Source organism: Pseudophryne corroboree, chromosome 9 (assembly GCF_028390025.1).
Source record: "Pseudophryne corroboree isolate aPseCor3 chromosome 9, aPseCor3.hap2, whole genome shotgun sequence".
NCBI classification, from domain to species: Eukaryota; Metazoa; Chordata; class Amphibia; order Anura; family Myobatrachidae; genus Pseudophryne; species Pseudophryne corroboree.
This window is the reverse complement of record NC_086452.1, coordinates 166,793,708-166,808,610: the sequence shown is the minus strand read 5'-3', so window position 1 is coordinate 166,808,610 and position 14,903 is coordinate 166,793,708. Positions and strand designations below refer to the sequence as shown.

Here is a 14,903-nt window from a genome sequence, read left to right as displayed (position 1 = left end):
ATTTTACTTACCGTCTTTTGGGTCCAATTGAAGATAACTGGTTGAAAAAAACTCTGGAAGACAGAAGAAACAGGTATTTAATTACATATATTTGCATATTTCATATTACTTCAAAATCAATAATACTAATTATATACCAGGTGTAGGCTTACTCAAGCGAGCCTCGCCCTATACACATATACTATCTAGTGATGAGAAGCTTGAGTGGAGGCACAGCTGTAGTATAATTACCCTTTGACACTATAACAGATCTAATTCAAGTGTCAGTTTGAAAGGAGGGTTACAACTGGAGGCACTGCTGAGATCCTAGGGTTCATTACTCAGTAAATAGCAATGGAGAAATTCACAGAGGAAGATATAAGTGATTGGTGTTGTAGGAAAGGGAAAGATCCCAAGAAATGTTTAAGTATAGGGGGAAATTTTACGGAGTTTTCTGATGAAGAAATCACAGAGAAATTAGCAACATTGTATGGAGTATTTAGACCCAAGATTGTTGACAAGTGGATTGGAGGATTGGGAAGAACAGTGGCTGTTCTGATAGAGACCGATAGAGAATTGGACGCGGAAGTAATACCCTCAGTAGTGGTAGCTAGTGAAGAATCTGGAAGGAGATGGAGCGTCACCTGGCCTAATACGCAGGATAGAGAAGCTACTAGCGCACCCATATCTGCTGCCATTGGCTCCTTACAGAGCAACCTTAATAGAGGTGAAGAGAGTAGGGAAGGGGGAGATGCTCATAATAGTAATGCTAATATGACTGAAAACAACCAGTTTGAAGCTGTCATGGATAGAGTGGTGACCCAACTAGAGAGGTGGCATTACGAAGGAAGTTACCGACGGTTGCGGATATTTTCTGGAATTACCCCAGTGCCAGTAGGAGAAGAAACGTATGAGGCTTGGAAAGAAGCTGCGGTGCAACAAACAGAAGAGTGGCAATGCCCGGATCGCATTAAAAGACAACGAGTAGTAGAAAGCCTGAGGGGACCTGCTATGGGGATCATACAAGCCGCTAGGCGTAGCAATCCCAATGCCACTTTAGATACATACTTTGAGTCATTGGATTATGCATACGGGACGCTCGAAGATGTAGGAGATCTTACTTCCAGACTGCATCATACATTTCAGGAATCAGGAGAGAAGTTGAGCGTATTTTTAATAAGATTGGATAAACTATTATATAAGATAGTGGATAAAGGAGGCATAGCTAAAGAAGACGTTGACAAAAGCAGGATGAAACAACTACTGCGGGGTGCTTCTACTATAGATCCTGTTGCCCAGAAATTGAGGTGTTCGGGTGTTAGAGAACCCTCTCCCACCTTTAATGAATTATTGAAGGAGATAAAACAGGAGGAAGTGTTAATAGAGATGAGAGAGAAGGTTGTGAAAAAGGTTAAGGTGGTTATGCCAGTGGCCGAAATTAGTACATTTGAAGAAAGAATACTAAAAATGATGGACGAACAGAATAAAAAAATTGAACAGTTTATTACATCACAAAGTACCAGCACCACGGGTTCTTCGCAAAGGGTTTCTAGTGATGACAGCCCCCTAGTGAGGAGTCAGGGTCGAGGAAATAATAATTATGGGCGAGGATGTTTTAGATGTGGGAGAACCGGACACCGAGCCTTTGAGTGTAATGCAACAAGAAGTATGAATCGAAATAATTCTAGAACCTCAAATGAGAGTCAAGATCAAGAGCCAGGGCCGGGAAACGGTCGGGGGCGGTCTGTGGACCCCACACAGGCCCCCTAGAAGTCAGTAATTGTGCCATGGGGAATTCCTGGTGGAATGGGAGGTTACCTGAAGGACTTGTTGGGCCTGCTCCATTAGTAACAGCAACAATAAATGGGTGTCCCTGCAAAATTTTAATAGACAGCGGTTCTCAAGTCTCTATTATATTCAAAAATTGGTATGACAACAACCTCCCTGATGTACCCATTCAACCGTTGAGTGGTTTGGTAATATGGGGTTTGAGTGTGGAAAAATACCCATACTTGGGGTATGTAGAAGTTACCCTGGAGTTTAATAAAAATGCCCATGACAGAGTAGGGTTACAAGTGCCTCTCCTTGCTTTGGTGTGTCCTGAGATTCCTGAAGGAAGAGACGAACCCCCAGTGATAATTGGAACTAACACCAGGATTTATCACATCCTCACTGAATGGCACAAGAAAGAAGATGAGCATTCGGTCGCGATTTATTGTGTATCAGCTGAAGAGGGAAAAAGGAGTTCAAGTGGATGGCTAGACAAATTCGATTCATGTTTTCAGGGGAGCGATATTACCCAAGGGGAGAAGTCTGCGTTAATAAAAGAGCTAGAATCCAGAAGCCAGGCTTTCTCCAGTGGAGAATGGGACCTTGGAAAGGCTAAAGGAGTGGAACACAACATCAGATTAACAGATGAAGCACCCTTCCGTGAGCGATCCAGAAGAATTGCCCCAGCTGACTTCGAAGATGTGAGACAACACCTCAAAGGTCTACTAGAAAACCAAGTGATTATAGAATCTAGAAGTCCCTATGCATCCCCTATAGTGATTGCTCGAAAGAAAAATGGAAACATAAGAATGTGCGTAGACTATCGAACGTTAAATTTGAGAACTGTAGCAGATCAGTACACGGTACCGAAAGTAGATGAGGCACTGGATTGCTTGCAAGGGAGTTCATGGTTTTCAGTATTGGACCTAAGAAGCGGATTTTATCAAATTCCTATGAAACCAGAAGATCGGGAAAAAACCGCATTTATATGCCCTCTTGGATTCTTTGAATTCATACAAATGCCACAAGGAGTAAAAGGAGCCCCCGCTACTTTCCAGAGGGCAATGGAAAAAACAGTAGGAGACATGAATTACCGTGAGGTCATCGTATATCTAGACGATATTATTGTTTTTGGAGCCACTTTACAGGAGCATAATAACCGACTACTCAAGGTTTTAGAGAGACTGATGGAAGCAGGATTAAAATTATCCCTGGAGAAATGTTATTTATGTCAGTCCAAGGTGAAATACCTTGGTCATATAGTTAGTAGGGAAGGAGTGGCTACTGATCCCGATAAAGTGGAAGCTGTCAAGAATTGGCCCCGCCCAGTTAAACTCAAGGAATTGAGATCTTTTTTGGGATTTTGCGGGTATTACCGCCGATTTGTCCCGAATTACTCTAATACTGCCAAGCCTCTGACTGATCTTACGAAAGGATATCCTCCCTCCAATAGGAAGAAGAATATAGGACAGAAGTCGGAATTACAGGGGGTACCAAGATATAAACTTAATGAACCTTTTGGAGCGCGGTGGACACCTGAGTGTGAGGCTGCCTTCATGGCGTTGAAACAGAAACTAACAACTGCTCCTGTTCTAGCTTATATCAATCCTGAGCTACCTTACGTTCTGCATATAGATGCATCATTAGATGGACTGGGAGGAGTTTTGTATCAGATGCATCAAAAAGAATTGAAGCCAGTGTCTTTTATCAGTCGAGGACTCACTAGTAGTGAAAGACGATATCCAGTTCACAAATTGGAATTTCTCGCCCTGAAATGGAGTGTAGTCGATAAATTTCACGACTATTTGTATGGAACGAACTTTGAAGTTCATACGGATAATAATCCATTGACTTATGTACAAACGACGGCCAAATTAGATGCAACTGGTCATCGCTGGTTAGCTGCTCTAGCTTTGTATAATTTCTCCTTAAAATATCGGCCTGGTGTCAATAATGTAGATGCAGACTCTCTCTCCAGAATCCCAAATCAACAACAATCAGACGAAGGTGATGATGAAGATATATGGATCGAAGTACCGGCAGGAGAAGTCAAGAGTATGTGTCACAATATATTTGTGGATGTTATTACTGGAAACAAACATGTTGGAGCATTAGGTATGACACCTGCAGCACTACCTTTGTCATATTGTTGGATTAGTCATGTGGAGTTGGAAAACCTCCCTAGAGTAAAAGGGAGCCAATTATGGCAAGAGCAACGGCATGATCCAGTGATAAAATATGTGGTTCAGGGGAATGTGGATCAAGCCATCACGCCTGAATTGAGGGAAGAAGTTGCTTTATTAAGAAGGCAAGAGAGAAATTTGATTTTCAAGAAAGGGATCTTGTATCGCTGCATAAAACAAAGAAATGGACAACAACGATATCAGCTGGTATTACCACGGAAGTACCGCTCTTCAGTACTACATGCCCTGCACGATGAACATGGTCATTTGGGATTCGAGAAAACCCTGAATTTAATAGTCGATAGATTTTACTGGCCTAACATGAGGAAAGAGATACGGAAATATTGCCAAAACTGTGGGAATTGCGTCATGCGGAAAACATTACCTGTCAGAACAGCGTCATTAGTGACATTTAAAAGTAATGGGCCCATGGATCTAGTTTGTATGGATTACCTCACATTGGAAGTAGAGCCGGGAAAAAAATGTAACATACTGATAGTAACGGACCACTTTACAAGATACGCCCAAGCATATGTTACCCCGAATCAGAAGTCATCTACTATAGCAGACACCTTATGGGATAAATTTTTTATCCACTACGGTTTACCCAACAGGTTGCATACTGATCAAGGGAGGGACTTTGAAAGTCGATTGATAAAAGAATTATGTCGAAGTTGTGGGATTGCTAAATCCAGGACTACTCCCTATCACCCGCAGGGTGATCCGCAGCCTGAGAGGTTCAATCGGACTTTGTTAGACATGTTGGGGACCTTGAACCCATTAAGTAAACAGCACTGGAAAAAACACATAAATCGTCTGGTCCATGCATATAATTGCACCCGTAACGAATCAACTGGGTTTTCACCATACTATCTGATGTTTGGGAGGGAGGCTAAACTCCCCATTGATGTGTGTATGGGAACTTCTTCTGACGGGTGTCCCTTCAGATCACACATAAAATATGTAGAAAAATTGAGAAAGGAATTAGAGGAAGCTTACATCCTAGCTGAACAAGTTGCCAAGCGGTCAGGGGCAAAGAATAAAGTTTACTATGATCGAAAAGTTCGCGATCAAGTACTATCCCCTGGGGATAGAGTACTATTGAAGCGATTAGGCACATCTAAGAAATTCAAAATTTCCACTCGTTGGAAAGAGGAACCTTATGTAGTGATTGAAAAGTTTGAAAATTTACCTGTGTATAGGATACAGTTAGAAAATGGAACAGGTGGTGTTCTAACTCATCATAGACAGAATCTACTCTCTATAGGAAGAGAAGTACGTATAGAACGTCAAAATCTAGGAAGAAAGGAACACAATTTAACAGGAAAAGAAACAAACAGTAGCAGAGTAAAACCATTAATACCAACTGGAGACATAGAGGATGACGAAGAGACAGATAATGGAAGAAGTTGGGGATATTACTATACCGATCAAGATACTGAATTCAAAGAAGTTAATGGAGTGAGGAATGATGAAGAGAAACCCGGGCCTTCGGGAATTCAGACAGAGGTTGATCAAGAAGTTATCTATGCTTCTGACACGGATGATAGTAATCTGGATAATGGAAGTAATAGTTTAAGGGGAGGTTTAGATATTTATTCTCTCAATAGTGAAGAGCATACAGAAAGCGAAACTATGAGTAGGCCTCAGAGACAGAGACGACCCCCATTAATACTCACCTATGATCACCTGGGATCCCCACAGATGGTTCCCAGGACCGTGTACCCCAATTCTATATCTACCTGGCCCTATTTTGATAGTTATTATCAAGTAGTCAATGATACGCCAGAAAATAATATTCATTCATGGTGATCAGGTTCAAATTAATTTAACATGATCACCAGGGGGAGAGTGTAACCCAGTTAAGTATTTGTTGTCAATATTAGTATACAGTGCATATTTATATATGTATAAAATATGTATAGATGAGTGTATATAGTAGGTTTATTATATAACCCTAACAGTATTAGTATACAGTGCATATTTACATATGTATAAAATATGTATAGATGAGTGTATATAGTAGGTTTATTATATAACCCTAACCCTAACAACGATGGATGGTTAGGGAAGTTTCTAGAGCCCCTCGCGGAAGAGAAGGGAGCCTCGCGCTGAACAAGGAGAGCTGGTCTGGTGAGCGAGAGGAAAATGAGATGCACGAGCGGCAGGAGAGCCGTTGGAGCTGGGGGAGAAAACTATAAGAGGCACCCGCAGGCGGAGGGAGAGAGAGCCGTTAGTGCCGTGAGAGAGGGGAGAGAAAGTGTTGCGGAGAGAGAGGTCCGTCACCGTCCGTCCGCCACAGCAGAGAGAGGTCCGTCACCGTCCGTCCGCCACAGCAGAGAGAGGTCCGTCACCGTCCGTCCGCCACAGCAGAGAGAGGTCCGTCACCGTCCGTCCGCCACCGCAGAGAGAGGTCCGTCACCGTCCGTCCGCCACCGCAGAGAGAGGTCCGTCACCGTCCGTCCAGAGGTCCGTCACCGTCCGTCCGCCACCGCTCAGCTGCCAGCCTCTTGTAAGCTGTGAGGGGAGCGACAGCCGGTTACTGAAGAAGAAGGAAATATTATCTATACAGCTCCGCAGTACCCGCCGGAGAGAGGTGATAAACAGAAACGGAGCAGCCGATCACTGCGCAGCATCATCAGAGTCGCCTGTCGCCTGAGTGAAGGAGAGAGCTGCTGCGCAGGGGGCCAGGAGGAAACGAGTTAAGGACGGCAAGAGGAGGACGGTGTGGAGGAGACGCGGTGCCTTAATGCGGTAAGAGAGGACGGCAAGAGGAGGTCGGTGTGGAGGAGACGGGGTGCCTTAATGCGGTAATAGCATTCTATAATTGCCGCTATAGAGAGGTGCCCACGTAATTTGCCCGCTGTAGTGAGCAGTCCATACTGTAGGAAGACACAGCGGGGGGACTTATGCTTTTTGATGAGGAGCTGTTACACTGTGACAGAAGAATAGGTAGTTTATGTAGTTTATCTACAACTATCCAAGGAGCACTTACTATAGTAAACAAAACTACTTACACACATATTGGATATCAGAGAGAGAGAGAGAGAGAGAGAGAGAGAGTGACGCCTGACGCATCATTATATTCCCCTACTCACATATAGATGAGATCAGGAATTGCAGACTGGAAAAAAGTGTGCGTCTCTCACAAACTGTCGCTGGAGAGTCGGGGGAGCATAGAGAGAGAGGATAGTGATCCTCATATGTTATGACACTTTAAAGCTCACCATCTGTAGACTTCTGATGCTATTAGTATAGTATGTCTCAATGGAGAAATATATTAAGCGGCAATTTCTAACAGATCCCCTGAATTATAAATAATTATACAACGCTCGCTCTATGTTTAAAGACATTTGAAAGGATTAAAGACAGCGATATAAAGAGAAGGATTATAAGAATTAATTGCTCCGCTTTTATTATTAAAGAGCTTTATATTATTCCAGGATTCAACCACTTCAGATTCATCAGTATAACAAAGGACTATAATACTTTTAAAGTAGACTAAGGATAACCTCACCTTATCTTCAGCCCAAGTAAGTTCTACATGAACCGGGAAGATAAAGATACCTCTTGGAGTATTTAATAAAAACTACACCTGAATTTATAAGAGGAGTGATAATACTCTTTTATCCTTATTGTGGCTCAAAGTCTTTAGTATATTCTACTATTTAACTAATACACAGATGACGAAGTATAGAAGAGAGACTAATAAACCCCCCACCGCCCGAAAGACTCCAAGAATAGTAATAGCGTAATTACAGTATAGTGATTACCGGGACTTTGTGTCAATCTCACCAAAATCAACCAATCCAGCTAAGGTGTTACAACTACTAAAATAAAATTGTATTGCATATGCATGAGCTCTAAAGAAGTGCACTAATATATATGTGGTATAGTATATATAGTATAATTAGAGTACCCGGGTCACTCTGGCACTTTGGGTGCCCTTTTTTTTGGAGTGGGTTTTTTATATTGCATGCAAGATATTTGTATAGTGGTGTATGTTTAAACAGAGTATATTATCTAAGGAAACTGTTATGTTACCATTATATTAAAGTATACTTTGTATTTTACTTACCGTCTTTTGGGTCCAATTGAAGATAACTGGTTGAAAAAAACTCTGGAAGACAGAAGAAACAGGTATTTAATTACATATATTTGCATATTTCATATTACTTCAAAATCAATAATACTAATTATATACCAGGTGTAGGCTTACTCAAGCGAGCCTCGCCCTATACACATATACTATCTAGTGATGAGAAGCTTGAGTGGAGGCACAGCTGTAGTATAATTACCCTTTGACACTATAACAGATCTAATTCAAGTGTCAGTTTGAAAGGAGGGTTACAAAAGCAAAGACAATAACATTTTGAATTAATGGTCAGCACTTGACTTCTATTTATCTGACTGTTCTTCCATTTGTGTTTTGACTCCAGAAGTCTTACACATTTCTGAGCCAAGAATTATTTTTCTTCGGGCATTTGAAACATTATGAGCCATGGTATACGGGATCTGTGTAGCCCTGGCTCATCTGTGGTCTATAGACTTCCTTAATGCCCGTACACACTGGCCGATATATCGGCCGTTCTATTGAACGGCCGATATATCGCGGGTCCGTCGGCCAGTGTGTACGGGCGATATGTCTGTGAACTCCATCGTTCACAGACATATCGCGTCGGCCCTGCAGCACAGCCGACGGCCAATCTATCTACCGATAAATTGGCCCATCGCTGTGTGTGTACAGGCGCCCAGCCGACCACCCGTACACATGCTGCAGCAGCCGGCGGTGATTGACAGCTGAACTGGGCGGGCATGTGTACACGCCCGCCCAGTTCATGACGTCAGTCCCCGGCAGATCAGGCAGTGTGTATGCTCAGCACACTTCCCCGATCCGTCCATACATATATCTGCAGATCAATTGATCTGCAGATATATCTATCAGTGTGTACCCACCTTTAGATCTGGCTGCTGAGACACATTATACATTCCACATAGTCAGGACAATATAGGGGGTCATTCCGACATGATCGCACGCTGCCGTTTTTCGTAGTGCAGCGATCAGGACACTACTGCGCATGCACCTCAATGTGCAGGCGTGTCGTATGGGTACAAGGCGAATCGTTGCTGAGCGATGGATTTAACGAAGAATCCATTCGCACAGCCGATCGCAAGGAGATTGACGGGAAGAGGGCGTTTATGGGTGTCAACTGACCGTTTTCTGGTAGTGGTTGGAAAAACGCAGGCGTGTCCAAGCGTTTGCAGGGCCGGTGTCTGACGTCAATTCCGGGACCGACAGGCTGAAGTGATCGCAGCGGCTGAGTAAGTTCAGACCTGCTCAGAAACTGCACAAACTATTTTTGTACCACTCGGCTGCACAGACGTTCGCACACTTGCAAAGCTAAAACACACTCCCCAGTAGGCGGCGACTATGCGTTTGCACGGCTGCAAAAAGTAGCTAGCGAGCGATCAACTTTGAATGACCCCCATTGTCCATAAGGCTGACTAGCCTAGGGGTCCCACAGAGACTAGAGGCCCATCAGGTTTTTGTTTTTGCTGAGGCACTGTTACCTGCGCCCTAGGGCTCCCATGGTTAAAGGCACATCGCACTCTGTGCTGTAGCAAGGCAAACTCATAGTCACTCGTGTTTGTTTTGAGTCAATGTATAGGGGAGAGCGAGACATCGTCAGCAGACTTTATTGTAACTGGGTATTGAGGTCGGCGTGAATACAGAAAGTGTAAATGATGTCATAAGCCCTGCTTCCCAAACATCAGCTGTATTGGGGTGAAAGATTGAAGTGCTGGAGAGGGCCTGACATACTTGAAAGCCTCGGGGCCTGGCCATGGGTTAATATAACCTTGCACATAGGTGTTTATTTACAGAGTGTCAGGCTGTAAAACCCGATGCTTCTGATAGTGTTTACGCCTGACATTTAAAAGGGCAACTGATCCTTTTACTAGCAAGACACAGCTGGTAGAAGCATTGCTCTTTTAAATTTCGGGCATAAACACGATCAGAAGCGCCATTGTTTTGTAAATAAACCCCAATGAAAACACCCAGTGGGTGTAAGTTATACAAAGTGCTTGGAGCTTCAGCTTAAAATGTCAGCATAAATAATAGACATTTTGAAGAAACACTAATTCTCAAGGAAAGGCAAGACATAGGGGGTCATTCCGAGTTGTTCGCAAGCTGCTTTCGTTCGCAGTGCAGCGATTAGGTGAAGAAGTGGCACTTCTGCGCATGCGTATGTGGCACAATGAGCACGCGCGACGTACTTTCACAAAAGCCGATGCAGTTTCACACAAGGTCTAGCGACGCTTTTCAGTCGCACTGCTGGCCGCAGAGTGATTGACAGGAAGTGGGTGTTTCTGGGTGGTAACTGACCGTTTTTGGGGAGTGTGTGGAAAAACGCTGGCGTGTCAGATACAAACGCAGGAGTAGACAAACAAAGAGGAAGGGGGGTGCAAATCCCCACCCCCAAATTCCCTTCCGCACACTGAAAATTACCTGTAACCATCCCTGAATCTATCTGGTAATAAAATTCAGAGAATTTGTCACAAATGTTTGCAAACACATGTTTAAGCTGCTGGCCACTTCACGGCTTCTCTGATACAGCAGTCCCAACTACTTAATAGCAGTGCCCACATTGGGCCATGTAATTTGTCACAGTACGCCTCATGATAAAGGTCAATACTAAAACATTTCCAGACAGAGAGCTAACTTACCAGGGAGCCACCCCCAGGATCTCCCATTGGCACTACAAGGAACAGCATGCCTTCCAAATGCTGCTCCCATTCAATGCCTCATGCCCCACAAACGCAGGAGTGGCTGGACCAGGGCCGGTGCTAGGGTGTTCGGCGCCCCCCTGCTAACTATAAATTTGCGCCCTCCCTCCGCCACACAAAAGGGGTGTGGTATCTCAAGGAAGGGGAGTGGCCACACAATAGTACCCCCAATTCAGATTACATCACATAGCTCAATCTTATTTACATAACACCGCACATAGTGTCCCTGATTCACATTACACCACACAGTAGTGCCTCATTTTTTCACGTTATGACACACAAGTCACACATAATGCCCACAGTAGTAGTGCAGCTTACACACACATAATACCTACAGTAGTAGTGCCGCTTACACACGCACAATGCCGACAGTAGTAGTGCGGTGTACACACACACACACACAATGCCCACAGTAGTAGTGCGGCTTACACACGCACAATGCCGACAATAGTAGTGCGGTGTACACACACACACACACACACAATGCCCACAGTAGTAGTGCGGCGCACAATGCCCACAGTAGTAGTGCGGTGTACACACACACACACACACACACACACACACACACACACACACACACACACACACAATGCCCACAGTAGTAGTGCCTCTTATGCACATAGGGGCTAATTCAGAGTTGATCTCAGTTTAAGCAAAATTACTTCTCACATGCTGGGGGCTGCCTAGAACAGGGCAAAGCCACGCAGCATGTATGGCGCCACCCCGTGATGCGATCACTTCATGAAAATCTCAAATAGAGTACCGCCACCATGTTTCCACTCGCAGGAAACTCAGGCGTCTCATTGCCATTTTCAGGGCCTGCTGATGAGTGGAAACATGACGGCGGTACCCCTGCGTACGCAGCCATGCTGCATAGGCAGAGGTCAAACTCTATTTGAGGTTTTCGTGATGCATCAACCTGCCCCGAAAAGGCCACGACACGCCTGCGTTTCCTGCTGTCCTCCCCTGTTGCTGTCCCTGGACGCTTGTCGCCTGTCAATCACTACACAATTGCATCCATCCGGGATGCAATCGCATAGTGAAGGGTTGCGCACGCACACTACAGTCGCGGTGTGTGCGCAGACCTTTTGGACGTGGCTGTGCGTGCAAAACGCAACAGCTGCGTCCAACTCTGAATAAGGCCCATAGGTGGTCATTCCGCGTTGATCGCAGCCAGCAACTTTTTGCTGCTGCTGCGATCAACTAGTACACGCCCATGGGGGAGTGTATTTTAGCTTAGTAGGGCTGCGATCGCTTGTACAGCCCTGCTAAGCTTAAAAAATTTAGAGCAGAACAAGACTAGCCCTAGACATACTTACCCTGTGCGACGATCTGCGATGCTGGAGCCAGCTTTGACGTCAGACATCCGCTTTCCGTTCTCCTGGACACGCCTGCGTTTTCCTTACCACTCCCCGAAAACGGCATGGAGACGCCCAGGAACGCCTTCTTTCTGTCAATCTTCTTGCGGTCTCCTCTGCGACCGCTTTCTTCGTTCTCCGCGACGTAACCCGCAACGACGCGCGTGCGCAGTGCGGTATTCCAGACCCGTTTGCACCGCAGCGACAAACCGCTGCGTGCGAACGGGTCGGAATGACTCCCATAGTGCAATAGTAGTGCCCCTTACACACATAATAACCATACACATCATAACCATACACATAATAACTACAATATGAGAATTAAGGAGACAGGAACAGAAAACTGCAGTGTGGAGCTGACAGTGGAGAAAGGAGTGGAAGATTTGGTGCACAGAGGAAACTGGTGGGAAGCAGTGGATCATAAAGGGGTTAAGCAAAGAGAAGAAAGCGCAGAGATCGGAAAAGGGGATATTAAAGAAGCAGCTTTCCTCAACTTACCCTATCCACGGGGAGCAGCGGGGCGGGGCTTGCGGGAAGGGGCGGAGTTTAGACTACTCGACGGATAGTCTGCGTCTGCTGTAGCAGGAAAACACCTCCTATCTACAGCAGCAGCAACAGCACTAGGGGATCGGCGCTGAGGCGCCTTGATGCTGTTGCTCTGCTGCTGCCTGTCAGTTTGACAGGCGCAGCAGAAGCGGATGCTGTAGCACAACATCTGAGTGGGGAGAGCGCCTCGGTAGTTCGGCGCCTCCCTGCATTGCGGACCTCGCTGACCGCTTTGCGCCGGCTCTGGGCTGGACGAACACAGGGCGTGTTCATGATGTCAAAACAGGAACTAAGTCTGAAGAGATCGCAAGCTAGGAGTAGGTCTGGAGCTGCTCAGAAACGACACAATCTTTTTTTGTAGGCGCGCTGCGATCCTTTCGGTCGCACTTCTGCTAACCTAAGATACACTCCCAGAGGGCGGCGGCTTAGCGTTTGCACGGTTGCTAAAAGCAGCTAGCGAGCGAACAACTCAGAATGAGGGCCTTAGCTCTACAGAGAATCATCAATAGAAAGTAGGACAATATGTAGCCTTTCATATGAACAAATGGCTGAGGGCACTATAAATGCATTATTGCGTGCTTATTACTAGCACAAAGGAGCACAGCAAGTCCAGGACTGAGTCAGAAAATCAGCTGGTAAATATTAGGAACTCCCTGACTGCTCTGTATTAAATATAATGATATTTCCTGGTTTTCTCTACACTCCTATATAAGAAAAGGTTAGTGTTCAATCCTATTAGTCGCAATAATATCGCGGGTGTGAATCATTGCGGCAGCGGCCGCACTTTACAGCAGCCCCAATTTGCACAAAAGTGCTCACTGCCCCTTAGGGCTCTGAGCACTTTGTTGCGAATTCAGGACAAAACCAGCCCACGAAGGATGCGAGATCTGGTAACTTTGCAGACACTTAAATGCCACAGCAGTGTCAGAACAGGCTGTGTTTGTGGATCTGTTGGACTCTGACCAACCGAAGGAGCAGATGCCCCTGAGTCATACTTGCCTATCTGACCCTCTCCATGAGGGAGAAAATGCTCTGTTCCTGGACTTTCCTGGTAATGTATGATTGCTATCCCCTGTGGTGAAACACCTTTCTTATTAATTAACTAGCTCACCACAGGTGATGGCAATCATACATTACCAGGAAAGTCCAGGAACAGAGCATTTTCTCCCTCATGGAGAGGGTCAGGTAGGCAAGTATGCCTTTATGCAAAACTGAACTCAGAGTCACAGATCATAGCACACAACAGGTAGGTTTATTTTATGGTGGTGAAGCATGCAGGAGAACAAAAATGATGTCAGGCACAGTAGACTGAAATAAATATTCACAGGGTATCACAGAAAAATGAAAAACTTAACTTGGCGGTGCAAGTAAACTGGAATCCAAACATAAACTTAGGAACACCGGAGAACACGGTTTGCATGCTAGACTTGGAAGGTAACAGAGGACTGGAACACAAGAAACCAAGACTGGCAGCAGGGCCGGTGCTAGGGTGTTCGGCACCCTCTTGCAAACTCTAAATTTTGCGCCCTCCTACTCCGCTCTCATCTTACCCAAAGCAGCCACATTGCTCTTGCGACTAGCTGCAGTGTTAGTGGGAGTGCACACACCTTGCGATCGTATGGATCATGGGTGTGTGAGAGAGAGAGGATAGCAGGAGAGAAAGGGTGATGGGTAGAGGGTGAGAGTAAGTGGGTACCAGGAATGTCAGTGGGTGAGGGTAACTACAGTGAGAGATAGTGGGAGACCGGAACAGAGTGAAGCTAGGGAGAGGCAGTGGGCAACAGTGAGAGTCGGAAGGTGACAATGAGAGGGTGACAAGCAGAGGGTGAAAAAAGAGAATGACTGGGAGAGGGTGAGCGTCAGTAGGTGACAGGAGAGAGAGGTGATGGGGAAAGGGTGAGAATCAGTGGGTGACAGGGATAGTTCGAAAGGAGAGAGAGGTGATATGGAGAGGGGTGGGTGACAGGAGAGAGAGGGGACGGGGAGAGGGTTGGATGACAGGGAGAGAGGGACAGAAAAGAGGTGACGGGAAGAGGGTTGGATGACAGGGAGAGAGTGACAGGAGATAGAGGTGACGGGGAGAGGGTTGGATGACAGGGAGAGGGTGACAGGAGAGAGAGGTGATGAGGAGGGGGGGTGACAGGAAGATAGTGACTGGAGAGAGAGGTGATGGGGAAAGGGTGAGAATCAGTGGGTGACATGGATAGTTCGAAAGGAGAGAGAGGTGATATGGAGAGGGGTGGGTGACAGGAGAGAGAGGGGACGGGGAGAGGGTTGGATG

The 14,903-nt window shown here is 45.6% G+C and overlaps 1 protein-coding gene across 1 annotated transcript; it reads left to right on the top strand.

Annotated features, from left to right (window-relative positions):
- The first annotated feature begins 333 nt into the window (after nt 1-333).
- LOC134958761 (paraneoplastic antigen Ma1 homolog) lies at nt 334-1,749 on the top strand. Its single transcript, XM_063941499.1, has one exon. It carries the CDS (start codon nt 334-336, stop codon nt 1,747-1,749), a length of 1,416 nt encoding a protein of 471 aa, XP_063797569.1.
- Nucleotides 1,750-14,903: the final 13,154 nt, after the last annotated feature.